The sequence below is a fragment of the Tachypleus tridentatus genome, chromosome 1, assembly GCF_004210375.1.
Source record: "Tachypleus tridentatus isolate NWPU-2018 chromosome 1, ASM421037v1, whole genome shotgun sequence".
NCBI classification, from domain to species: Eukaryota; Metazoa; Arthropoda; class Merostomata; order Xiphosura; family Limulidae; genus Tachypleus; species Tachypleus tridentatus.
The window spans coordinates 115,373,694-115,400,905 of record NC_134825.1 but is presented as its reverse complement, the minus strand read 5'-3'; the positions used below and the strand labels follow the sequence as shown (position 1 = coordinate 115,400,905).

The following is a 27,212-nucleotide window of genomic DNA, read 5'->3' as shown; positions in this document are numbered from 1 at the left end:
ATGGTGCTGACATCTAGCGTTTAAGTTAGGTATTATTGAGAACGAATTAACTCGTCCGTGGCACTGTGTTACCGATCAGCTTGGACGAGTTATCCTACCTACGGCACTGAACATGTTAAATGACAAAATTAGAAAAAGGTAAAAACAAAAGATAATAAAACTGTTTTATTGACAATTGCAGTGTTTGAAACCCTGAATGTCAAAACAGGTACCTAAGCACCAATCATGTTAATAGTTAGAGCTGTAAACAAGGCTTACAAGTTTGAGGAAAATACAAAACTGGAGTAACAAGGTATAACTACAGCCTTTTTTTATAGCATAAAACTAGCTGAGTACACAAAATAGACAGCTTCAAAACAAAGCATAAAACATAACCAGTTGTAAATCCATCCCAAAAACAAATACCATTATATTATCTTCCATACCTATTTGTTAAGAAACACAAAGTTGATTTATATAAATGAAAGTATTAAATCTCAAAACAGATTTTCATGGTGTCATAAAAACTGGTCTTTTTTTATCACATTTTCTTTTACAAACCTAAATGCCGGTCAGCATGAAAATGTTTGTTGTTGTCTACTGGTCACGTTAGTGAATAAAGACTATGCAAGATCAACTTTTATAACTAACGATGGGCAGTAACTATACAGTTATAAGCATAACTTTGTACCTTATGACAGGCCTAAATAATATACTATCAGACACCACCGAGGGACAAATCCAGTCTCTGCCTATTGTTACCGTTATTACACTACATGATTTACATTTGATATTGACATGATATTTTCAGAATCATTTAAATACAATGAGTGACATTAAAAACTTAGTATCATGAATATTTGCTTACCTTTATGACAATTGGTTTTATATTAATGGCAAAGCTAGTAATTCTGAACTACTGAGAAAGAGGCAGCCAGTAGGAAGCACCCACTTACTGAAAAATAAGGAATTGACTGCCACTCTCATTATGCACCCACTACTTCAAGTGGGGGAGAAGACTGTGGCATTACATGGCTTTAAACTCAGCTAACCACCTCCAAAATCCATTACTCTACACAAGGGCTAAAAATATTACTACAAGCTTATAAATTATTAAAACATCATGTTTAACCTCTTAAAAATGAAAAATTGTAATCAAATCAGTCTATAAAACATTTCACAAATAACATTAGTACAGTTTTATTGGAGTTGATATGTTTTCTATGCAGATAAAGAATGTAATTAACAAAAGGAATAACAAAACATGCTGTACTGTTACACTGATCTCTGTTAAACAAAAATTACCTTTAACTATAAAAAAGAAACTTGAGCCACATGAATTACAGCCCCAAACCCAAGAATCTACTTGTGTCTTGGATGAAACATCTTTTTTGTTTTCTCACCTATATAAATTACTGTGGAAGATATTAACAAACATCTCTACAAATTAGTAAGCGCTTCAAACTAAAAAAATAGTAACATTTTCATAACAACTTGCAGCAAGTTGCGTTACGTTTCAAAACCTGTCAAACGCACAAAAGTTACAGTTGTTTCAGTGCCTTTTTCAAAGCTTGTATGACGATGTCTTTGTTCAGTTTTACACTGTAAAGTTTGGCCTACAATAATAATTTAGATTTATCAGATCTGAGAGCCCTTTTATAAGTTTGTTTTTAAACAAGCGTATAACATTTTCAGGAGAATGCCATGCTGACTGGACTTTCATAGTCTTTTTTTACAGCTATCACCTCCATGAAAATCTTCACGATCGAGTACATTTCAAGATTTAACAGTTACATTTAGGTTAAAAACGTTCATGTACACAAAAAACTAATTATAACGATAATTTTTATCAATTTGTCCTACTTAAAAAATGACTTTTTTGTTTTTAAAACAAAGACAAATTTGTCTAAATAATTCACAATCATAACTATTATATTATTTATAAAACACAAATATTTACAAGAAATCTTCTTATACAATAATTTTCATGCTAAATAAAAATATGTACACAGGTTATTAGACAAGCTTAAAAATGTATAGTGAATTATACAATAATCGTCAACATTTACTTCAATATTTTCTTTAATGAAATTAAAAACGTGCAAGTAACATTTAATAGTAGTGTTTGAATGTTATTTATAAATGAGTTATTGTAAACATTTTTACTTAAGAAATAACTGTTTAATTCTAGGCTCCATTATGGATCAAAATGGAGTCTTTGAAATTGATATATTTAACCAATTGCAAGGAATTTTTAGGGTTTGCTTCAGTATATACCTGAACTGATTGTTAATTATCACACATGCTGGTGAATGCATATTTGTAACAATAATAATAAAAACAAATAAGAAAAAATATTCTTAGTTTTTTACATCTGAATGTTGGTGAAGTCACATTTATCTCAATACTTTCTTTCAAAGGGAAATAGTTTCTTGAAGAATGTGTGAAAAACACTTGTTCTCTCCTCATCGAGTTAATTACTGTGGGTTAAAACAGTGTTTATCAGTGAATTACCTACTGCTTCATAACCTAGTGGTCCTGTAGGAAAACATTAAGGAACGTTGATTACATTTAAAAGGCAAAATAACGAAGCAAAAGAGGACTTTTGACAGGTAAGTAGCTGTAAAAAACCCTCGGGTGACCGAAGAGGAGAAGCTTACTGGAAATAATATACGTTAGAGTAAGTAACTGAAGTACATTAGACAAAATGAAGACATTTTAATTCAGCCAACAGAGAGAAAAGAACGAGTGTATATTACTACTAGTATTACTAATGTGTCTGAGAGAGAGAGAGAGAGACAGTGCTTATAACAGTCTTAAATGTAAATGAGGAAAGCAGTACTGCCTAAAGCAAGTAATTAAAGCTAACAGCATAATGCAAGAAACAATAATAAATATGCCCGACACAGTACAATAGGCTGAGATTCCATCTTAGAAGATATAGAGAACAAACACAAAGAAGGGTTAGTACACCTTCTAGAGTATGGGTATATAATGTGAAGGGCAGCATTACTGACTGCATCAGTAACGTAAAATGAAAGATCCAAAAGAGTGCCCAAGAAACAAATGGAAGAATTAGCAGCTTGTATACGACAGATGCTAGAACAAGGAGTGCCAGAGAAAAGTAGTGTTCCTTATGAGTCTCCCGCTGTATTAGTTCCAGAAATGTAATTTAAAGTTTTGTGTTGATTTTTAGGAGGGTGAACCAAATTACCATTAAAGATACTTACCAGTTACCTAACTGGATAATCTGGATTTAAATAACTTGATTTGTAACTGGTGTTAAAGATGAACCCCAAACGACCAGCGTACGAGCTTCCAGTGACATACTAGTTGCTACAGTACACACAATAATAAACGGAGTACTGCTAGGAAGAAACACTGAATACATGTTACACTCTCAGGTGTTATACAGAAGGGTGCTGTGTAATGGAAAGATAGAAACCTGCAGATAATAATACCAGACAATTTGAAAGTAAAGTCACAAACACATAACCGTGATACCACATTTGCAGTCTACATAACAGCTCTTGAAAAAATATACAGCCAAAGTAGTAAATATTTCTTTTAGGAAAACAAGATATTAAAATCTGTTGTAAATAGTGTACAGTCTCAAAAAACACAAAAACCTGTCCCTTATTTAAGAAATGCTCCCTTATACAGAATACCAAGCTTAACAATACTGGTTCATATGACAGCTATGGATACGAAATCTATTAACCGATTGTTACACTAGAAAGAAGTATATACTAGTTGTTGCATACTATGCGACTAGATTTCCAGAAGCAATATGTTTACTACACAAAAATGCAGAGACTATACTGCAAAGGCATTTATAAACCACACTGTAGTCACGCATGGCATACCACAATGTTGGATAACTGAGTTACAAACTTCATTTCAAATAAAAGAAATCTGTAAACTGTTAGGAATATAGAAAACTTGACCACTGTTCATTATATCTGCTACTAACAGATTAGCAGAAAAACTTAACTGAACTCTACTAGACATATCCCAGTACTGAGAGAAGGGTCATTTGGAAATAAATTCCAAACCTATAATGTTATATTTTTTAAAATAGAATAACCAGTAATTCATTTTACCCATAGGAAACAGATGCTGTTAAAATTAATAGGTTGACAGGAAGTTATGGAGTGTAGGGTGTGCTATCAAGATATGAATAAATATCTCATACCTTGTTAAGTAAATAATAAAACCAAAACACTAGAGTTCTAGAAAGCTTAGTTGTATGCAAGGAAATGCATATAGGTCAGAGATTGAGTGGCTTGTATTCTAGGCATATCAGAGATACATATACATGCAGATGATTTTGATAACATATGTCTGATGCAATGTCTTAATGGTACATGAAAAATAGCTAACTGGAATCCAGGAATTATTGTTCTGATTGCTTTTAGAACAACATTAACACCAATCAAAAGCTTAAGAAACGTGCCGTACTTAGGGTTTTGGTTATTCCTTCTAGGACAACACTGATACAATTTGTTAAGTATAAAAAGTCATGAATTCAAGATACCGTAGGGAGTTCTTCAGTAAATTTCCTGTGCCTTCAGAATCTGTCAGACTTGACGTCTGTAAAGAATTTTTGCAACATAAACTCCACATCAGTTTAAATGCCTTTACACTTTACTAATTAATCTAGAGTAAAATATATCATGATGGGGATCTAGTAACAGTTGAACTACTTTAAAATTTGCTGAGTATTGTGGACATGTTCTTTACTTGAGTAATCTATAGAAATCTCTTCAAACAGAATTACACTCACTCAGCGTTTCTCTTCTCTAACTGATGTCATCACCACACAGACAAATAATTACGTTTCGCTTTGACTACAGAAAGACGGACACGTTAATATCAGAAGAATTGTTACAGGAATACCCAAATGTTGGAGAGAACAGTTCTGATATACATTTTCTGAATTTCTTCAATTAGATATTTGTTTTGTTACATAATCTCCGAGTTGTTTCTTTTTTCATTAAGTAAACTTCCTCAAGTTGGTGGCTTGCAAGCACTTACCCACGACTGTACGTAATAAAATATTCTGTTAATAAATAATTTGTAACAAGTGTAGGTCAAAACTAACAACTAAAGCCATCCATTACATTGGGTTTTAAACATTTCACTTCTACCTTTTTACTACAAATTATATCAGGAGAGAACAAGTGATGCCCATATTCCATAATAATAATAATAAACTATATGACAGATTTATGCAATGTGAACAGTTTCTACTGTTGAATAAATGCATCAAAATATTGCATTATATTAATTAATATCCAGCTCTGAATTAAAATTTTAAAAGGACTGTTTTTAACAATATTACACTCCCATACCATAATTTTGTACAACTATCAACAACCAAAGAAAAAATGTACAATGTTTCTCTATTATCATAAAATCTGTCATCACAAAGGGAATATAGCTGACAAATACAGCCAATTATGTTACTTTTTACACTTGTCCTTGGAAGTTTTCTCTTCCGTAATCATTTTCTCTTCTTCTGACACAATATCAGATTCATTGTGGCTTACTCCTGAGCTGCCCTCTGGTGATGTTGGAGGAGTGTGATGATTCCTTTGTGTATGTTCCTCATCAATTTTTGTTGCTAAATGGATTAATACACACGATATTTATATACTGTAACATTTTACAAAGTTCAATGGTATACAAAGCCACGAACAAATAAGTAATACAGTGCAAACAAGGCCTGCAGTCCAATACCAGAGTTCCTCATGAAAGCTGGGATATGACAGACATGGTAGTGGTCTAGGCCTTACACATCAATTTTCATAAACAAGAACTGTTAATATGTGAATCAGACTGAATCCACATATTGCAAATGTTTAAAGGGCTGCTACATATTTAAAACTTACATTTATAAACAACCAGTTTTCAAAAATTTAAAAAATAAAATTCATTGTTCATTTTAAAGTTCCTTTCTCCTGACTGACTGTGTTAAGAAACAAGACTAAACTAGTTTTATTTTTCCTTGCTCATAACCAAACACATCAACAATTGGAAACAGCGAGTTAATCTTTAAGTCAACTCTCGTGTTTCTCAGAGGGTGTTTAATTTATGGGAATAAGTTACCACCTCCAGCACTGGAGGTTAACATGATAGAAAATTCACAAGGCTAACTGAGGTATTCCTGAAAGAAAGGAAGAATGATTAGGTTTTTCTTAAGATGGATATGCAAGAACAGTTGTGAAAGGTCAAATGGTGGCCTGTGTATTTTAAGATATTCTGCTACAACATACAACTCACTGTCAATAGTTTTGAAATGTATGATTTTAGTGATGGTTTCAAGCAAATGCATCTTTTTATTTCATTCAGGAATGCTAGTTTAAAAAATGTTATTTGCACAATCCACCTTACTCGAGAAAAAACAATCAGGGGTTTGAGTACAATGTATAATTAAGATTAACATCTAATTAGAGCAAGCTGCAAACTCCAGAGAAGATGAAGAAAACTTTAGATTAATGAAAGCTTTCAGTTCACAGCATAAAATTTAGAGTTTTATTATTTACCAGCAATCTAACGAGTAAAAACTTGTTAGCATATCATTAACTTACAAGTTTTAACTAGTAATAAACCTTAATGGAAATGTATTTTACTTACTTATGATGCCATCTTGTGAGCTAGAATGATTTGTGTTTTGTCCTCCGCTTCCATCTGCTTGTTGGGTGTCTGGATCAGAAATATTTCCTTGAAGAGCAGCAATATTTTCTGGCCAGAAACGCTGGGCTTGTCGACAAGTTTGGGTTTTGGCTTTTTTGGCCTTGTGACTTGCATCTGGATTACTGGCATCTAACATTGGCTGAAGAATCCTTCGTCTGGCATTAATAAACCTACAAAAACAGTTTTTGCACCGAGTTCTTTTCATGCTGTACATTTGAGGGAAGATGGGTGGACGTTCCAACAACATAGCAATGAAACAACAAATACTTAAAAATGCAATACAAAAAAAATTATATCAGAGCAACGGGTATCGTTCAGTCAGATTTTACAATTGTATCAGCTTGAAATTAATAGTTTTAAAAAGGTTTTAAGTATTGTTTCTATAAAAAAAACAAAAAACAACATCCATCCTTGAGTGTACAATCCAGGTTTGGTAAGGTTTAAATACGACCTTCCTTCACATGATTAGTATTCTACTGGGTGAATTTTTAATTGTTTTAAATCACAAAGTTGACAGAACACATATCTTGCAATTCTTTGCAATATTAATACAAGGCTTACATGCTTGTGAAATACTGATCATGGTTACCAACAAATGCAAACTTTGTTTTAGTAATGTGGGCACATTAAGTCAAAAATCAGATAATTATTAATAACTATTGCATCTGATTATTCTAAATGAGTTTTAGGATAATCAGAGTCATGCATCAGTTGTATTCACCATAAATACTTAATTCATATATCAGTAAGGTTAAAGTATCCTGTTAGAAAGTAGCAAAGATTGAGAAAATAACCTCAATACAGGTTATGATTCAGAACAGTTGAATAAGGTATGAAGAAGAAGAAATATTATATGGACTAGGATGCCTACCTTAATGACACATCTCTTGACAAATATACTTCATAAATGTTATCATAATCAAAGAAACACAAAACAGGAAATTATATTTTACAATCGTCCATTGATAAAATATAATTTTATATTTGTCAATGGATGATTTAGAGTAATTTCAATAAATATACACTTTGTAATTATTAGTTTGCCACAAGAAGGCCTTGCAGTAAAAAAACAAAACCAAAATTACAAAAGATGAGTAACCAGGTGCCCAGGTTTGAGACATACACTAGAGCTCACACCTTACTACTTTTAACTTGTTTCAGTTTAAACTAAAATATCTAATTTCATTCTAATACATCATTAACATCATTTATTTGTCTTTTAAGATGTAATAATAAGAAAGTGATTTATATTTTAAAGTATGCAATACCTTAAGTTATCACTGCAACTTAGCAGCAAGCAGCGGAGTGAAAATATATCATTATAACATCACTGTCACTGAAAGTAAATGACAAAAATAAACACAGTTATTTAATCATCTCGCATTATAATTTTCATAAAAGGTTTACGCAAGACAGTAGGTTTTTCGTGGAAACTTCCGAGTTTTAAGTTGCTAACATAACTTTTTATATCAAATTAAAAATGAGGCTTTAGTACTTTAAACTATGTTTCATGATGCAAATAAGGTTACTAAACATTTAAATTTCCATTATGTTAATACACTTTCCAGCCTCCATGAAACAACCACTGCTTGTTTGGATAAGATGTCAAGTAGTCAGTCATTTTCTCAGAACTAAAAAATGCTTTTCCAAAAATCTGGCATTGTGAAATTTTCAAAATATTTCGCATCTTTACATACCAATTATTTACTTGTAGAAGATTAAGATTGGTCTGTGCAGCTATCTGTCGTTTCTCATCTTCTGTAGGGTATGGATGCTAAAAACAAGAGAGAAAGAATTAATACACAGAATACCAAGTGAAAGACTTTTGAATGTAGAAAACTAATTAATGCTATGTTTTTAAAATATTACATAAAAACAGTCGAATACACAGTGAAAAGGTTTTTAATTGCATGAAATTTACTATTTTGGCAATTTTTATATTAACCTTCCAATAAGGTTTCGAGTCTACATGACCTGAAACTGGTTTCCATAACATTACATTGCAATAACGAAATTAAACAAAACCTTGGCAGGGGTTTAGTTTATAGAGAGAGAAGTCTGAGGAATTCTCTCCCCAACAGGGGTGTTCAGGAACGCTGTGGTTCCTCTTCGTCCCAGCTCGTGGAAGATTATTTATTTGTACGTGGGAGTTTCCTTGTATTTTAATTTGGTTTGTTTGAGGCAATGAAGTGAGGTAAGGCAGTATGAAAATGTTGGATGAGAACTCTGAGCGAGACCAAGGCAGCAAAAACGAAGTGGACAAGTCCAGAGCCTGCCAGCAGAAGAGAAGCTAGCCGCAGACCAACTCCTCAACAACCAGAGAAACGTCCCGTGATCAGGGCAATAAAATATACATTTGCTTTTATTGTAAGTCCCACTGACTTCAAATATTTAACATACAAAACCTATGTTACATTTAATGCTACATTCATTGCAACTCTGAGCAGCTTCAATAGCAAACAACGCATTTACAGATTTTTTTAAAAGATATATCTGTTAACCTTACAGTACAGGTTCATACTTGCTATTGGTTCATCATTCAATGAAAACAGGTTCATGTTTAATTGTTCATGACTTTCCGTTTTTGTCAGTAGTTCATTAGTACAGCCCTTTGTTACCACCCTGTTAAGATGTCACATGTGGTCTGAAGAATTATGAATGAAGGTCAAAGTTCAAAATAGCTTAGGTCAGTAGCTACAAATAAATAGATAGAAGAGATTGCAATTTATATTTACAACCATAGAGTACACAAATTAGTTTCTTGATATACTGGCAGCAGTATTTATAATTTTTTGAAGTGTTATTTTCATTATTTGGAAAGCCTCTCTGTCCAGATCTATCTGTTTGAAATCTACAGAAATAATATTATACGACTATAAATATGTTAAGCCTAGTTAGGAATAGTAAGTATGGTTTGTAATGGCAAAATATTCCTAGGACTGAAATCCTCAATTATTCGTATAGTTTGTCATATTCTAAAAATGTACAAAATAAGAGATCTTAATTTTTATTTAAGAAAACTTACTACAGACTGATAATAACCAAAAATCATGATACCAACTCTAACAGGTGAGGTTACACATCATTGATAAATCAACCAGTTTTGACAGTTTTTCACAAACTTTTGCCAAAAGTGGAGATTACTTTAAAATATAAAAAATTTCTTACAAACAATAAAAACAAAATTTTGTAAATTTTATAACCCAAATATTGGCAAAGTGCTGAATCAAATTATATAAATGTTTCTTAAAGCAGAAACTAGATACAAAGTTTCCCTGCCAGAAGAAAATGGTCAGGGGATAACACTGATACCCCTGTCAATAGTATAAGAAAGTTTTTTAAACTATAAACTCAACACTTTTACCAATGAAAACTGACCACTATGTGTTGGAAGAGCCAAGAACGCATGATGCTTGTCGCATGTTTTGGAAGAACGCCTCTTTTCTGTTTCTTTTTACCTCCTATATCTTCATCATCACTTTCTCCATGTGGTACTAGTCCTTTAGGAGCTGTCACAGAGAAGAATCTTGTCAAATTTGAAGTTTTAGACATCTAATATCCTTTTGTTCATTATATAACAATACAAATTAAAAACAATCTATGACTTACAGCATTTTGTGCACCATAACTTTTGCTTTTGAAAACTCAAACACTGTGACCACTTTCAATACTCGTTTCTGGTGAAAGGGGTAACTTAAGTGCAAACAAACCTGTTAAATTAATGGCTTCTAAGATCATAAAAACAAAACACCACAGTTTCAATTCAAAACACTGCTGCTGTACTACAAACCTGGTACGATTTTCAGTTTTCCTTTTCAAATCTTGCAACACATATTATTGAATTTAAACATAAATCATGCAGAACATGTTTGTTAGAAGTCGAACAGAAACTGCGAACAATGTTTACATAAAGAACAACCTGTATACTCTGAGTGGTACTAACATAAACATCAACATACATGAATCTTTAACTTAAAGTTCACACTACTTCATATTAATGCACCAAAGTCTTCCCCACTTTGTAAATTCTGTATTCCAAACTAAGTTATTCTGATTGAAAACTCTGTTGGCTTTTTTATTGTTTATTGGTCCTTCTTTATGGTCAGAACTGGACTCAAATGTTTTACATCAAATAACTTTCTGGAAACACATTGAATAAATGAAGAGTATTATTACAGGCAGCAACGTACAGATTTGATTTCATGTTTAAAATGAAATCATGTTTGTCAACTAATAAATAAATACAATTTGAAATTATACCTCTAAATGACATACACCTGATATTAATGATAACCAAAATATAGAAATTCATGTGTTGAAAATGTCACAACATCTTTACCAATTATCATTGACAGTCAACTTTTCTCTCTTTGAAATAAACTTCCCATAACAACCAATGCATGTAACTAAAACCAAAATGTTCTAAGTAGGGAGATCAGATTAAGTGTTCTGATTGGTTAATGTTTACATTAGAGGAACAGAGTTGGAAAATATGGATAAGTAAGTAATGACTTGGCAATATAACTGGCTTGTGACAAAAGCTCGGGAAACTGAGTGCACACGCTGATATACTGTTGGTCACCTTTTGTGGCAGGTGATCAAATAAGCTGGAAATTTGACCTGAACTTCAACCTCAGTGAAGTTTAAAGGCCCAGTTGTGCATAATAATAATAATAATAATAATAATAATAATAATTACAAACACAAAAAAGTTTTCTTTAAGTGCTTCACTTAAAAATGCTTTAAATAAAATTTTGCTTCCCAGAATGTTACCCACAATAATCTGTTTTTCAAAATCCTACAAAAATCAGGAATTTAAACCTAAGATTCACAAATGGTAATAGACCATAAAAGCAGGTTAATTTAAAAAAAGAGAACTGAAGAGGCCATAGTTAGTATATACAAACACACATACACTAACACATATGCAATTTATATCATGAACACAAAAATACACAACTTAGTGCCAGGAAATTTTGACTGAACAATTACAGTAAGATCACGTTACTAATTACGAAGCAAAGACACGATTTTAGTCATAACATTACCAAATGTTTGTAAATTTTTGTGAGCAGAATATTAATTTTTGAAATACCTACAAACAGTGTGTAACAAAACATATTATTGTAGAAAGGTTTGAAAATATTTAGATTCAAAATCCTAAGTATGACAAGTTCCTCACATTCTACATCTTTACAACTATTTCAATGAAACCTTGAACTTTAAATTTCTATTTTACACATCTTATGTTTTATACTTTTTGTCAGAATTTATCATAAGCAAGGGTATGGAAAAAAACAACTTTCCTTCTGTGATTTTATAAATTGCTAAGCCTAATTTGGCTACTTAAAAATAGACATTCATTACCTAATAAATAAAAATCACGAAATATCAATCTACAGCACCAGTTTCGTGTCTTTCGTTAACATCTACAAATTAAAAAACTTTATATTATTTTTAACTTTAGTACTATGACAACTTATTCCCTTAAGTGCATGTTGTATTTTCTGACAGACAACCATTAGTAAATACTATACAACAGCACTACAAGATTAACAAAATATTAGAATTTACATTTTTAATCATATAGCTATGCATCAGGTGCACAGCACCCATATACTTAAAAGATGAGTAGTTTTTGTTGTACAGTTTTAAGATTTATGAATGATCCACTTACCAATTGGTGGGACCCTGTTTTCTCCTGGTGCTCCACTGGAGGAAGCTCCTATCTGAGAAAGAGGAGTGCTACCATGAATTACATGAGATGTTGTTGTATTTGTCTGGACCTGTGTACTCTGAATCTAAAATGTAAGGATAAAACAAACACACACTGAATAGCTTCACTAAGTTCTCCAATGTGGCCTCATACTGTACTGTATTAGTTTTAAATATGCATGTTATTTTTAATGAGGTTCAGGACCAGGTGTGTCAAGGTACATTTTAACTGCTTCCCAGAAGTGTTGTAACTGAAATTGTAGTAATAAAAAACTACCATGAGCCTAAAATGTTCAACGTTATTTCTAAGCTATTTTTAATGTTAGAAAAATACAGTTTCAAGAGCATTTTCCCAACTCGACAAAGCTCAAAATTAACACTATCAATACAAGATTGCTGGTTAGTTTTATTAACTAGACATAAGAAGGCACTAGAAAAAAAACTGTTAACATACATTTCAGTAGAAAGATTTATAGATCTAAAGATTGAGCACTGACATGCCTGTGATACAATAAACTTCAGCCACTGATATTAACATGATTCTCAGTCCAGAATGTTATTATTATTGCAATTATCGACATCCCATGTTTTACTTGATGGTGCCACGTTGCTTTTGAAATCATATGAAATGTACGGCAAACTGAAGATACTATGGGGATAGCTTGTTTGATTGTTTACTAAAGCAATTAACATGTGGTCCAGCTGGCTGGAGTTGCACCATCCATCTTCTATCATACAGTTATAAATACTCTGTCCAAGAGTATATTTCATAGAAATATAATAATCAAATGGTAGGTTTTTTTTGTTTTTGTGGTTACAAAGTTGATCAAATTGATTGATCTCGTACAGGTTATAGTAGAGAAAATAAAAGATAAAAGGTTTTTACTGAAAACAAACACTTGAAATGTGTATAGGATGTTTTAGAAATTTGAGATTTTGTGACAAATATTTTTTATTTTAATGTGAAAATCATTTTGCACATGGACTAGTTAAAAGAACAACAATTTGATATGTTCATGGATAAATTTTTTACTTTATTAAAAACACTTCATTGAAATTTTAATTTTTCTTTGTATATAAAATACTTGCAATGTTTATTAAAAGTCTGCCAAATATTGTGAAGGTACACATACTATATTAAAATAATATAAAGACTTCAAAAAGTACAAAGAGGTCCCATGGTCAGTAAAACTGACTGAGCCATTGTTGAGAATTAATAGTTTCAGTGCTTTAACTTTGTCCTTATACAAAAAAGAACTTCTTTAAATACAATTTTGCTATCAGTATTTTAACAATTATTCTAACTGTAGGTTCTTATTTCAAGTTTAGCTCTGTAAACTAGACAATAACATATCAGCGATAAAGAGCAGATAACAAGTTGAAACAAAGGTAGAAAATAAGGTTTGAGACAAATCAATTATTGTAAAAACTTAGTTTTTGGTGAATTTTTTTTAGTAGAGTTGCTTTTCTCAGGAGATGTTGGTAGTTCATGACCAAACAAACATTTTTATTTTGGCCCCAGCAGGTACTGTAAACTTTGTCAATCCAGAAGCTTGTTGCCTTGTTACACTAGTTTCCACCCTGATTCAACATCTTTTTGTTTTACTTGTTCTGTTAAAATTAACAGATGTTGAAAGAGGGTGGAAAATTATCTACGTATATTTAAACGAGATTTGATATTAAAAATATTTGAACACAATACACACTAACAGGATATATACATGTTTATTAACATTTAATACAGAAAATAGTAAAAACACAGTTACAGTTAATTTAAGTGAAGAACAACACACACTATTATTAGCTAGTGGAAAAATACATGAATCAGAAACTATTTCATCGTGTTTTAAAATATTAAGGATGCTGCTCATGGGAGAAAAACACTAAGTGAAAAGTTTACCTGATGCTCTCAAACATTGCATCTATACATGTTTAAGTAGAACTGTCGAGTTTTGCAAAATGTATGGATATAAATTCACAAAGATACATAAAATGCTGACCTGAATTGGTTGAGCTACAATGCCTTGTGGAGTCTGTACCATCTGATAGACGGTTCCACCTGAAACAATCTGGTTTGGACTTAACACGGAATTCTGGGATACTCCTTGTTGAAGAACTATGTTTCCATTGGTTGTTAAGCTCTGATGCAATAAGTAAAAAGAAAGTTTACATTCTATCTTAACAACATTCACATGTCAGTAATAAACAGAACATCTTACTTGTATATATTGTTGTTCTCCATGTTTCTGAATGGATGTTCAACAGCACAAGATAGATAGCTGTAGACTAGAGTGAACGACCACTTTGTTAACCTATTACCTGCTAGACGCAAACCATAACCTATATGAGGGAATCAGTAGTCAATGGGGTAATATAAATACTAAAGCTCTAGGAAGTCATCATTGTGTATAGCTTTTATGTAGTTTTGAAGGCTTAGGTAATACCAGTTCATGAATAACTGTAGTTTTATAAAAATAAAAACATAAGGGTTTTCGCTTACATTCAAATTTCAAAAACTTGATGCAAGTTAGAGCAACAAGAGTCATGCTCACTACAACTTCCAAAACAAGCTCTTCTCTCCACCAGTGTATAAACCTTCTAAAACACAAACAAGTGTTTTTAACTTGTTCACACCCATCCTTACACCCTGCCACTATAAGGTAAATCCATTGTTGTTTAAGCCATATTAATCATGAAAACAAGATTTAGCTATTATATTCTGTGGTATGAAAAATAATAGCTTTTTAAAAGCTATTCACATTCATAATAATACAAGGACTTTTATAGTAGGTGTTATTCAAATTTTTTTACATGTGGAAATAAAAGTTACAATTGAAATATGTTAATTTGGAACCTCACCTGGTGTTGACTATTGTCCGGAGTACTGCCAGGACTGGACTCGGCTGACGATGACGTACCGTTAGTAAGAGCTGGATATTCTGATCGAAGAAGGTTTTCACTTTGCATTTTATTCTTTAAACACGCAATATACCGATTACAGAAGTCTTTACAAAGGTCTTGCACTTTCTCAAGTTCCAGTAGATGTATTCTTAACACTTGAATGGCCTTTATCATCTGAGAGGGACAAAAAGACTGCTACAACTTCATAACAATGATGTGACTGAAATAACGTAGAAAACTTGTCAACTTGTTAATAACTTATGTTTTAACTCTTACATTCTTCAATCAGCTATATAAAAATGAAACTGTGAGGAGAGTTGCTGCACTGAATAAATATTTTAAATAAGACAACTAATAACAGCTGATACCCTCTTAATCTTTGAAATCTTCCATGGTGAAATAATAACAATCATTCAATGATATATACTCCTTTTATATTTAAGTTATTATCTTATTTCATCAAGCTTACAAGATAATAAAAGTAAAATACAATTTTATGTAGAAAACAAATGTTTTGACTTACTAGCTTTATAAAGGTAAACTTGGAAGCCACTGTCACATTTTAATGATAACACTTTTGGGAATACAGGAACATTTAAAATTTCATAATAATAATAAAAAAACAGATAAACAGTATAATGATTTCACTAAGATATAACAGGTTTGGAAAAATCTTAAACACAAGTCTGGCCTAAAGATAGACATTCCTCCAAATGAATATTCAAGAACCACAAAGGGCCTATTGGATCATCACGGCTATCCCACTGACTTAAAAGAAACAAGCTCAAATCCAGCTCTGATCATTCAGGTATTTCTTAAGCCTACCTTTAAGTTCCTTTAAATTTACTGCATCTACCATATATAAAGACTACTGAACTGTTACAACTCTCTGTATTGAATACAACTCCTACTTTGTCAAAATATATCTTTAAATCCCCTTGTGCTATGATTCAATATAAAAAATCATGTACAGTACTTTCATTTCACTTAACACTTCTTAACAACAACTGTATTCCCTTTAACTTCTTTATCAATAAAAACATTGCAGAGATTTTACCCTTTCCACATATAACAACTTTTCCATCTTGGGCATTATCTTAGTAGACCTCCCTCAAACCCTATTCAACAAGGATAAGATGGCCAAAACTGAACAAATTTAGGCCTAATCAATGAGCTATACAGTGAAATTACAACCCTCTTAGGTTTCTATTCAATATTTTTGTGTAAAAAACAAATAAATAAGCCTACTTTTTGCCATCCACTGCTTGGATGGGTCAAGATTGATCAATCAAAACACCAAGGTCCTTTTTTTCCATAACAATGTCAAAATCATTTCCATCAAAATAATACTTAAAGTATATGATAAACCAGGCATGTCATCATGCATTTATTATAATTAAAATCCATCTGCCAGTAATTTGCCAAGCTCATCTAAATCATTTTGTAAATTAGCATTTAACTTTTGTAGGTCCCAATACTGAATCCCGAGGTATCTCATTTATTACACTAATCCATTCTCCAACTTTTGCCCCATACAGAGCAATCAAAATTTTTTGCAACAACACTTTTATGTGGCCCCTCGTCAAATGTTTATGAAAATCCAGATACACCACATACACAGCTTTACCTCTATCAACATGTGAAGTAATCTCATCAGAGGATGTCAGAAGATTACTGAGGCAATGTCTTCCATGAATGAAATCATGTTGACTATCTAACAAAATTTTAAACAACTGTACAAAACCTCCATTGTAAGATTTTCAAAACGTTTCTCACCAATGATGTAAGACTACATTACCTTGAAAATTATTACATTATCCACTCAAAAATAGAAACATTGACCAATTTTCAATCCTCTGGAACTTGCCCATTAATTAGGGACTTATGAAAACAATAACATATATTAACCAGTGACTTACACATCCATTTCTTAACTTCTTTAAAAACCCTTGGGTTCAGGATCCTTTTCTTTTTACCTTTCCAGTTTTTAAATATGTTTAACTGGTTTAGTATTAATTTGATCATCTTGGTCATCAATGATGTTTCTCTCTAGCAACTTTTCAGGATGGTGACTACTGTTTAAATATTCATTAATAAAAATCTGAAGAGAAACAAGAGTTTGTTAACCCAGAAACCTCATAATAGCCAGGAATATTACTGCCCCTAAAAAGTTACCACCTATCCTATGCCCTAAAAGCTGGGCAATTAATAGAAATACCTAATCCATTAATTGACTACACTTATCTAACTGATTATTTTACAAGATTAATATTCGTACAGCTTGGTTTAGTTTCTTACACAGATATTTTCCATCTACCATTTGTTTTATATGATAAAACATGTTCAGATTATACTTTTCTCACGTCACATACATTATATACTGAGCATAATACAAAACCCATAATAAGTTGAAAGTATGATTAACATCATCATTTAGGTTTCTTCCTAAGTTACTGAATACTTGTTGATGAAAATAAACATTTCTTAAAATTTGTTACGAAGGAAAACTAAGTAGTAATCTCAAGTTCTACTGGACAGCATACTGGTACACTCCCTTTGAAAAATTTTCACCAGTACAATTGAGTGACCAGTCACAAAACTTCTATGTATTTAGCAGCCTTGACACAAATGGTGATAGGGGTTATAACCTTCGTACAATTATATTCAAAACCTAATTAAATTACTTCACTAACAATGCATGCCAATAAACATTGCACCAAAACAAACAGTGGGATTGACCATCACATTAGAATGCCCCAACAGCTGAAAGGGCGAGCATGTTTGTAACCATGTGATTCTAATGATATTATGCTTTTGTGATAAAAATCATGGTTTCATAAATATTTCTTGATGTAGACTGAAGTTGGTACTACGATGAATAATTGAATTTTTTTCACCTATTTATGCTTTAGAAAGCGAAGTAAATTATAGTAGGTTTAGGGTATTCTGTTCAATTCCTTAAAATATTTTTAATATTTCAAAATATATATTTGAAAGCTACATTTATTATCTTTTGGACAATAATTAGTAATAAAAGGCTTATAAGAGCAGGCATCTAAGTGCAAGCAGGCCAAGAGCTAAGTTAAGTGTGAAATTTTTTTATGTATGTTTTTTATATATTTGTAACACAAGTAACTAACTGTAAAAAACTAAAAATTTATTACATTATACAAGACAAATTTATCTAAAAATCTGAATAGATATTTTGTAATCACTCTAAGAGTCACATGTGTATTAGTCTATCAGGTGACATAGTATAAGGTGTGATATTAAAATAAAAGTACATGTAGAAAGTTAAGAGGCCAAGAAACCTTCATATTAACATTTCTAATTGTCTGTTACAATCTGCAGTTGCCCAAGAAAAAACATTAAAGGGTATTTTATCTAAAAAAATGTCTAATATTTATTTAGAAAGTTCTAAATGTTTTTAACTGATATGTGAGAATAAATATTCATTTCTATCATGAAAATTACCTCTCACTCAGTGAAGGCTCCATAAATTAGCAAACAAATCTTTGATAAAAAACCAAAAACTGTTTTCTTCATACAACAGACTTGTAATGTTTACTACACGCTTGCTAAACTTTAAGAAGATACATTTAGTGTATTCACTCACAGTTAGTTTCATGGTTACAGTATCAACCAAAACGACCGAGTCCCCATACTGAGCTAATGGAATTCTTATATAAATATTCACATTTTCAGCTAAACATTTTTAGTTGTCTAATGCTCTCTTTGACCAACTCTCTTGACCATTTGTAGTTCTCCAACTCTTCTATCAGAGTGTCAAACACTTATTTACAAAAATATTTCATACCTAATCAGTATAATATGCACTCAGATGTTCTCCAATCTCCACCCTTATCAACTATTTTTGTATTAAAAATTAACAATAAATTTCAAACAGTGTTATACCTAGTGGGTTCCCTGACCAATTCATGGAGACAACCATCCCGAATAGTTTATAAACATCTATCTCCTTTACAGTTTAACTCTAAAACTTCTTGTTCTATAAGCCTGTGATGAAAATACCCCATAAATACAACCTTGTTAACAGCTCTAGCCTTTACCCTTACATTCAAACTATTTTATCAGTTTGAGTGGAAATGACTGCTACAGATAAATAACACTCTTATTAGAAAGACGTAATTAAAATGTCACTTTTTGTGTGCAAAATACTTACAAACTTTAACAAAATGTTACACGTTTTTTGTATAAATGTCCTTCCCCAGTCAAAGTGACACATGTCAGTCCTTTAGATAAGAGTTAATCCTACTGTAAACTTTTCTATTAATTTCTTTAGACTCAACTAAAGGTCTGTAATTCCAATTAAACGTCCTCTACCTCTATATTCACTGGATATCCAAACATGCACAACCCACTTCACATTAACTCTGATTTTTCAAACTTTAACATCTATAAGAAATGTACAAAAAAGGTGTGTGTTATGTATTAACCCTGTACAAGGAAGATCAAATAGCTATTTCAGCCATGTATGGGACATTCTTATGGCCATAATTACAACCCATTTCACAGTCTGGAGTCAATATGGTATATATGAATCTCTAGGAGAAAAATAAATCAGAGATTTATTTGAATTTTTTTTTGTCTGAACATTGTTAGCTACAAGACCATTACGTTTAATCATGTGGATGGCTATACAATAACAAACAATAGCATACAGAATATTTCCAATCAATTAGGTGACAAAAATAAAATTGTCTTCTTTTCTACAACTGATCCCAAACATCTGCAATACGAAAAAAGTTATAGAGAATGTATTAAATATAACTCCAGTTTTCTTTGATTTACAAGAACTGTTCAAACAAATTTTTGAAAAATATCCTTTCATTTTTTAATGTAGTATGCAACTTTAGTGAACATGTATCTTATCAGTAAGGTATTGGTTTATTTCTCTATCATATTTCCTTTCAAGTAAAACCTGGATTACCTGACCCAGATCCACTGGATTAAGTTAGCCATGGAGCCAATAAAGAGATGTTAATAATAAAAGGTTCAAAAAGTACCATAGAAATTCAGCTTAATAATCTATGTTTTTTATCAGAGAATGTTTTATATATTGTTCTAGACACTATGTAAATAAATTACCTTTACCTCTAGATAAGACAAATATCACTATGTCAATAAATTACCTTTACCTCTAAATAAGACAAATATCGCTATGTAACTAAATTACCTTTACCTCTAGATAAGACAAATATTTAATTTTTATATATCCCAATGTCTTGGTCTTCATGAATAAATAAATAAACATTTTTTCCTTATTTAGAGGTACAGCTTGCTTATTCACCAAAAATATGTCACAATATCCAATTTTACAAACCAAACCATCCACTTCAGGGTCGTCAATAAATATTGGTTTTCTGTCTCTCTCTTGATGTTGTACAAAGGCTTGGATATCCATGTTGAAACTCTCTGACAGAGGTGATTCAGCACTTTGCATTGCTATTTCACATTTTTCAAACAACAGAGCCAAAAGTGGGAACAGTGGATGCCTAATGGAGATACAAACAGTAAAAATCAGTACTGTGATACATCATATTTGAAACTGAACAACTGGTATTTAGAAATGTACACAGTACAAACAAAAAGATGTTGTCTGTCATCTTGACAATGTTAGACCATTAAGAGTTGTCAGGTGACACTAAACAGAAAAGGTCTATTTTATGATGAGGCAACAAAGACAACAGAAGAAATACAAAAATTTTGAGAAAAAATGATCAAAGAGCATAGCGAGTGACAAAATTATGGTTCAAAAGTAAAATATTTAATTGTACACTGCTACTTCACAAGGTCTGCTCACTGACACTGATAACTAAAAAGATGAAAAATCTCAACTGGTAACCACCAAAAATTAAAAGATGAATCCTCAGAGGATTCAAGTAATTTTTCTTTGAAATAAATTGTGTAAAGAATTGAAATTGTAATAATGGAGTTTGCCCCCCGCTAGTACAGCGGTATGTCTCCGGATTTACAGCGCTAAAATCAGGGGTTCAATTCCCCTCGGTGGGCTAAGCAGATAGCCCTTTGTGGCTTTGCTATACGAAAAACACACACACACACGTAATAATGGATCATGAAATTTCTACCAGACCAGTAAACTTTACAGAATTAGCTATGGAAAAGTGATGTGAATGTTGAGCATTCTCACTTTGTCTTTACACTTTAGCAATTCATTTTTATTTCTCCACTCCTTGCAAAAGAGACCAGGAACACCTAATGGTCAAATACCCAAAAATTTAAGATGAATCTTAAAATACTATCTAATTTTTCATACAATAAAATTCTCCACTGTCAGCAGTCATAACTAAAACCAAAAGGAGGTGTGGTTTTATTCACATAAAAATGGAAGTTGAGCACATCTGTGTTTAATTTTCAATCTTCTAACCGTTTGGCACCAGATTTTCATTACAGACGCTCTTTTTTAAAAATATATTTGGAATTTTAACATCCAGTGGAAGATAATGGATAAAACTTAACAATACCATAACCATTTCTACCAACCAGTACATGAAATTATTACATAACTACTATACCAGCATGTATAACAATTCTGTTCAAATAACTACATGATGACTAATTCTAGCAGCCCCTGAATGGGGTAATTATTCAACTACTTTTGAGAACCCCTAGAATACTGTAATACTTGACTACCAACAGCAGTTCCTGAATGGAGTAATTATTCAAATACTTTTAACAGCCCCTAGAATACTGAATAGGGTGACTATCCAACTACTATTAACATTTCCTTTACACAGGTTACCCTTGTCACAATCATGACACAAGTTTGTAATAATCTTTTTACATTTTAGTGTACGTGTTATTGTTTTAATGTTTAAAAGCTTTAAGACTGATATTTTACAAGTCATAAGACAGTTTAGCTCCATTTAAATATACTTTGAATTTACGTAGCCATAGCTTGAGTTGTCCAAACTTTAGAAGTTAGAATTCTGACTTATTTACATTTATAACTCCTGATACAATTTGATAGTTATACATTAGTTGTAGGGACAACTCATCACTAATTTGTTTCTCACACTTCAAGTTAACATGAATTTGTATTGCACATTTGTGAGGTACATTTTTGTGTTTACAAAAAACAATTCACAATACAACTGTGCTGTATACACTTAAACATAAAACAAGAAAATCTTCATCACAAATATTAAAATTACTTGTAAACTGCTCTTTTGTCTGCCTCAAACTGTGCTTGAGTGGTTGGGTCCATAGCTGGCTGAGATGCCACATTCCCCCCTACCAGTGCTTGTCCAGGCACCTCTGACATATCCCTGCACTGACCAATCATCTGAGAAGGGGTGTCTGGAAAAATTGGTAATGGACCACTCTGTGGGACAACTGTAATTCCTTGGGTTGTCCCAGAAGAGGGTTCTTGCATACTTATACCACAAAATCTGTAGAAAAGATTACACACACATTGAACAAATATTCTATTTATAGCTACTTCAAACAAACAAGTGATTAAATTTCATAAATTGATATTGCATCTACAATACAGAAGTACAGGAAGTGAAGACAATTAAAGAAAGCAAGTCAATACCAAGAGACCACCCATCAATTTTATAAAAAATGTCTTGCATGTACATTGCATATATCTGTCCAAAATTTCATTTACTAGATTCTACAAATCTATGTTGACAGCAAATACCACCAGTTTTGGCTAAGGCTTTTGCGATACAGTGATCTGAGAGAAGACGTAATTCGATCAGATTTGAATATTTCACAGATGAACTTGAAACAACTCCTAAAACTTCTAGTTATAACCTCCAACTCTTAAGACAATATTTCTACAGTTACTTTTCCAAAAATTAAATGTTTGGTGTATCTCATAAAGAACTGCCATAAAACTTATCATTTTTGGACAGTAAAATAAAGTTCAAGTGCATCACAACTTATGACCTTAGCTTTTCATACATGCTCACACTTGAGCAAAGTAAATATTCAAACCCATTATCTTTTATCAAATCATCAAATCCCCTCAAATAAGGGAAGTAAAATCAACAGTGCACGTACACTTTAAAATATACTGTGCTATTAACAAAACACTTTTCAATACAGAATGCTGTGTAGCATACTTCATTACTAGCTATGTGTATTTCTCAGAATTTCCATTGGCTGAATTAGTATCAAAAAATACTTTTTTTGCAAAACATTTTCTTTCTTTGTTTGTGACAAGTTGGTGCAAACCACAAAGTTGTGAGAAAAAAATTAAACTTTATAATTAATTAAACCTTTTATCAAAGAGAGAGGTTTCATCATGTACAAGTTTGTAAAAGTACACACTCGTACCAACAAGACTTTGTGACACTGCAATTAAACTAACAATGTTAATTAATAACTTGTATTTATGAAGTGTAGGACAGAAATGAGTGTAAATTTATATTTAACACTTTTTAGGAAGGACAAAAACTTTTTCTTTCATTTAGAGAAGGTTTCACTTTTAATTAACAGATTTTCTCTCTTTCAATCTGGTTTCTGATCATTTCTTCAACAATTTAGAAACATACTAGGTAAAAAAAATCAAGTTACATTATTATAAGTTAGAAAGGATTTCTGTTTGCCTTTAAAGCTTCTAAAAACCCTATAGCATCCAGTCCCTGAACCATCCCCCAAACACCAACATATATTTTTGTTTCTTATTATGGGTGCATACCATTTTCTGGTGAACCACCAACTTATGAAGTCATCCTATTTCATCCTCTTAAAACTGTTGCCAAGTGCTGACTTCTTCCTTATGATGGCAAATCCTTTCATAAGATAATAACTTAAAAAATAAAACTGTCTTAAATGGAGCCTAGCCTGTATATTTTCCAAATATGAAACCTATACCTTTTCTTCCTGCTGTTTTTGGAATATGCAAACTTTTTTGACCTCTTGTTTGTACACTTACGTTCAGTGGTTATTCTCTTCTGACCCGTGTTTAATGGAGCAGCTTAATTAACGTTCCACGAATCCAACATTCCAGATAAAGAGCAAATATGAATACGATGGCACGAGTGTGCCGTTTCAAATCACTAACTTGAGAATACTACCTTTGAAGTAGAACTGTCTCGCATCCATTTTTTGTTTCCATTAGAGAAGTTGTACTGTTACACACCGACATTGTTTTCACACAATTGTTTGCACCTAACAAACAACCCAAAAACAGACACCTAAGAAACACTGATGACTACTCTGTCTAAATCGAAGAATTGTGAAGAAATACATTATATGGAAATACAACAACAACAAAAAATATTAATAAGTATATGAAAAGAAAATGACCAGGTTTTTAAAGAAAACTTAGAAATGAAAGAACTATGTTTGTTTCTCCAGAAAGAATTCCACAACTTTCACCTCTTTAGATACTGATACAGTAGTTTTGGGGTTGGAACCCTTCTCTCAAACCTCCCCACTTTCTAAAAACAAATAAACTGAGCCGAAGTATACATACACATTACAGCTAAATACATAACTCAATAGTCATATATGTAGATTAGCATGCAAAAAACACACACACACAGGGGAGGTCTTGCATATTTAGAAAAATATTGCTTTTGTTATAATTTAATTGATAAATAACTGTTACAGAGTTATGCTTAGCATAACTATTTTTTTAATTTGATAGGACTGGACTTTACAGTAATGATTTGCAATACTCAAAAGTTTAACAACCTTAAGCCACTTATATTAAATATTGTGCTCTTATAATCTCAAAACTTTGATTTATATGCTGACAAAGTTGCAACATAAATACAGTTAAGTAAAAAGTCTTTGAGCCATCCAACCAATATGCTGTTGCTAGTGGCAAGGGAAACAAAATCATAGGTTGTATCTGAAGAAATACTAAACACATGCCTAGAGAAGTTATATCTTCATTGTGTCCATCACTATTTGGGATTGGCAACACTGTGTGAAATTTCAAGTGGACTGAAGTATTTGACAGTATTCAGAAGAGGTCTCACCAGGATGATACTTGAGATGGAAAGGTTGACATATGACAAGAGATTTAGATCTCTAAAATTTTATTATGAAAAACAAAGAGTTAGAATGGACATAACTGAGATGTTCATGATTGTTAGGACAGATGACAGCACCGGCTCTCTTTGTACTGAGATGTTCACGACTGTTAGGACAGATGACAGCACCGGCTCTTTTTGTACTGAGATGTTCACGACTGTTATGACAGATTACAGCACCGGCTCTCTTTGTACTGAGATGTTCACGACTGTTAGGACAGATGACAGCACCGGCTCTTTTTGTACTGAGATGTTCACGACTGTTAGTACAAATGACAGCACTGGCTCTTTTTGTACTTAATATTGAAAAATGATACAACTAGAGAACTGACAAGTTTTGAAAGAAAAGGAGTTATGTCCAACTAAGACAGTTCTATTTTTATGACAAGGTGGTTGGCCTGTGGAATGGGTTGTCTTTAAATGTGGGGAATGTTGTTAAGGGAAGGTGTGATAAATATCTGAGCAGTATGTGCTGGCTATGAATGTTTCATGTTTTGTATTAACTTTAAAGTTTAGTTCAGTAGATGAAACAGCTTATAGGGTGTCTTGTCCTTTAATCATACATGTGTATACGTGGTTATTTTGTACATGTATGGATAAAGAATACACATTTTATGAAACCATCAAGCATATACCTACAGAATTCTGGACTGTGTAATATCGTTTAAACAATAAGTGTCACAGATATGTTAAGATTTACAAACAAAGAGAAATTACTTTTGAAGTCCCTATGCCAACCGAAAAACATGACACTATATTTTTTGCTTATAAAAAGTGGTTTTTCAAGCTGTAACTACGTAATGAGTAAATATCATAACAAAACGGACCTGAATTTTAAAGGTTATCCCATAAAAGCAAATAAAAAATATAATTTAAGAAAAAATATCCAAAAGTTACAATGAAGAAACTTTGCCTGTCCAAACAAACGTTAAAAATTACTTTGGTTTAAATGATACACTATTAGTTAAACAAACAAAACAGTATTTTTTTCATGAATAATTATGTTCATAAGCTACACTATGTTACTGTTAGATACCTGATTTAATAATTACAAATAAATCTACAAATCAAATGCTTGAAAACCTAAAAAATAAAACTAGTAATATGATAAATTATCATATAAATATATTATTTAATAAGAATACTGGCTCAATGACTTGGTTAATTGCAATTTCCAAGTAACTTAAAGTGAACTGGAGACTCAAGTTTTCGATATAAACGATCGTGTGATCACACAATTTCTTTATACATATATGATGAACAATAACTTTGACATACTAATATTACTCATTAGTTACCTTTACATTATGAATTTTCAAGCAAAGCCCCATCGAACCAAGTGCAAAGGCAAAATAAATTATGACACTGTCACTCGTTTTAGTAGTACAGTACATTAAATTACTAATATATCTCTCCTCATTAAAAATCGCAAAACTCAAGGCCTCTGCTGAACACATCGATGCCTCAATAAACTAGAACGAATCAACTTCGTCTCGACGAGCCGACAAACCTAATATTATCCCATTAAGTTCCACAGTTTCCTTCAACTTCTAGTTAAACGAAGCTGTTGATATTAGCACAGCCTCCAACAGTGATAGGGTTAGTCAAACACACGATTCTGATTTGTTGGCTAACGAATGAACCTCACGTTTTATATGAAAATACAATAGTTTCATATACTATGAATTGCTACACAAGTAAATCTGAAAACAAAATTATTATGAATATCATCAGGTGCACGAGAACATAGTCTATTAAATTGTTTGAGTGGCAGCTTACCTAAGTGTCAGTCTTCGTCAAAAATGGCGGCGTCAATTATCACAGACTACAGCCCACCTTGGATTGACGCTGATGACGTCACAAAAATAACCTTGTGGAGTG

General features: G+C 32.0%; 1 protein-coding gene across 5 annotated transcripts; it reads right to left on the bottom strand.

The window, feature by feature from the left end:
• Nucleotides 1-150: 150 nt before the first annotated feature.
• LOC143222078 (homeobox protein PKNOX2-like) lies at nucleotides 151-27,212 on the bottom strand. 5 transcript variants are annotated; one of them, XM_076447985.1, is made up of 10 exons: nucleotides 27,111-27,201; nucleotides 22,491-22,727; nucleotides 20,639-20,810; nucleotides 15,253-15,468; nucleotides 14,394-14,534; nucleotides 12,356-12,479; nucleotides 10,057-10,187; nucleotides 8,376-8,452; nucleotides 6,619-6,848; nucleotides 151-5,605 (listed from the first exon to the last, which is right to left on the bottom strand). In XM_076447985.1, the coding sequence occupies exons 2-10, from the start codon at nucleotides 22,709-22,711 to the stop codon at nucleotides 5,445-5,447; spliced, it is 1,473 nt and encodes a 490-aa protein (XP_076304100.1). In that variant the 5' UTR covers nucleotides 22,712-22,727; nucleotides 27,111-27,201; the 3' UTR covers nucleotides 151-5,444. The 5 variants fall into 5 exon arrangements, with proteins under 5 accessions (XP_076304100.1, XP_076304121.1, XP_076304083.1 ...); XM_076448006.1 differs by having other exon boundaries at nucleotides 12,356-12,407; XM_076447968.1 differs by having other exon boundaries at nucleotides 5,293-5,605; nucleotides 6,619-6,884; nucleotides 27,111-27,212.

What these genes read in the sequence shown, in the direction of transcription:
- LOC143222078 (XM_076447968.1), bottom strand. Translation starts at nt 22,711, where the DNA reads ATGCAAGAACCCTCTTCTGGGACAACCCAAGGAATTACAGTTGTCCCA. An exon ending in GACAAAAGAGCAGTTTACAA is followed by an intron (nt 20,811 to 22,490) that starts GTAATTTTAATA and finishes TATCTCCATTAG; the next exon opens with GCATCCACTGTTCCCACTTT. An exon ending in CTTCTACAAGTAAATAATTG is followed by an intron (nt 6,885 to 8,375) that starts GTATGTAAAGAT and finishes TCAAATGTACAG; the next exon opens with CATGAAAAGAACTCGGTGCA.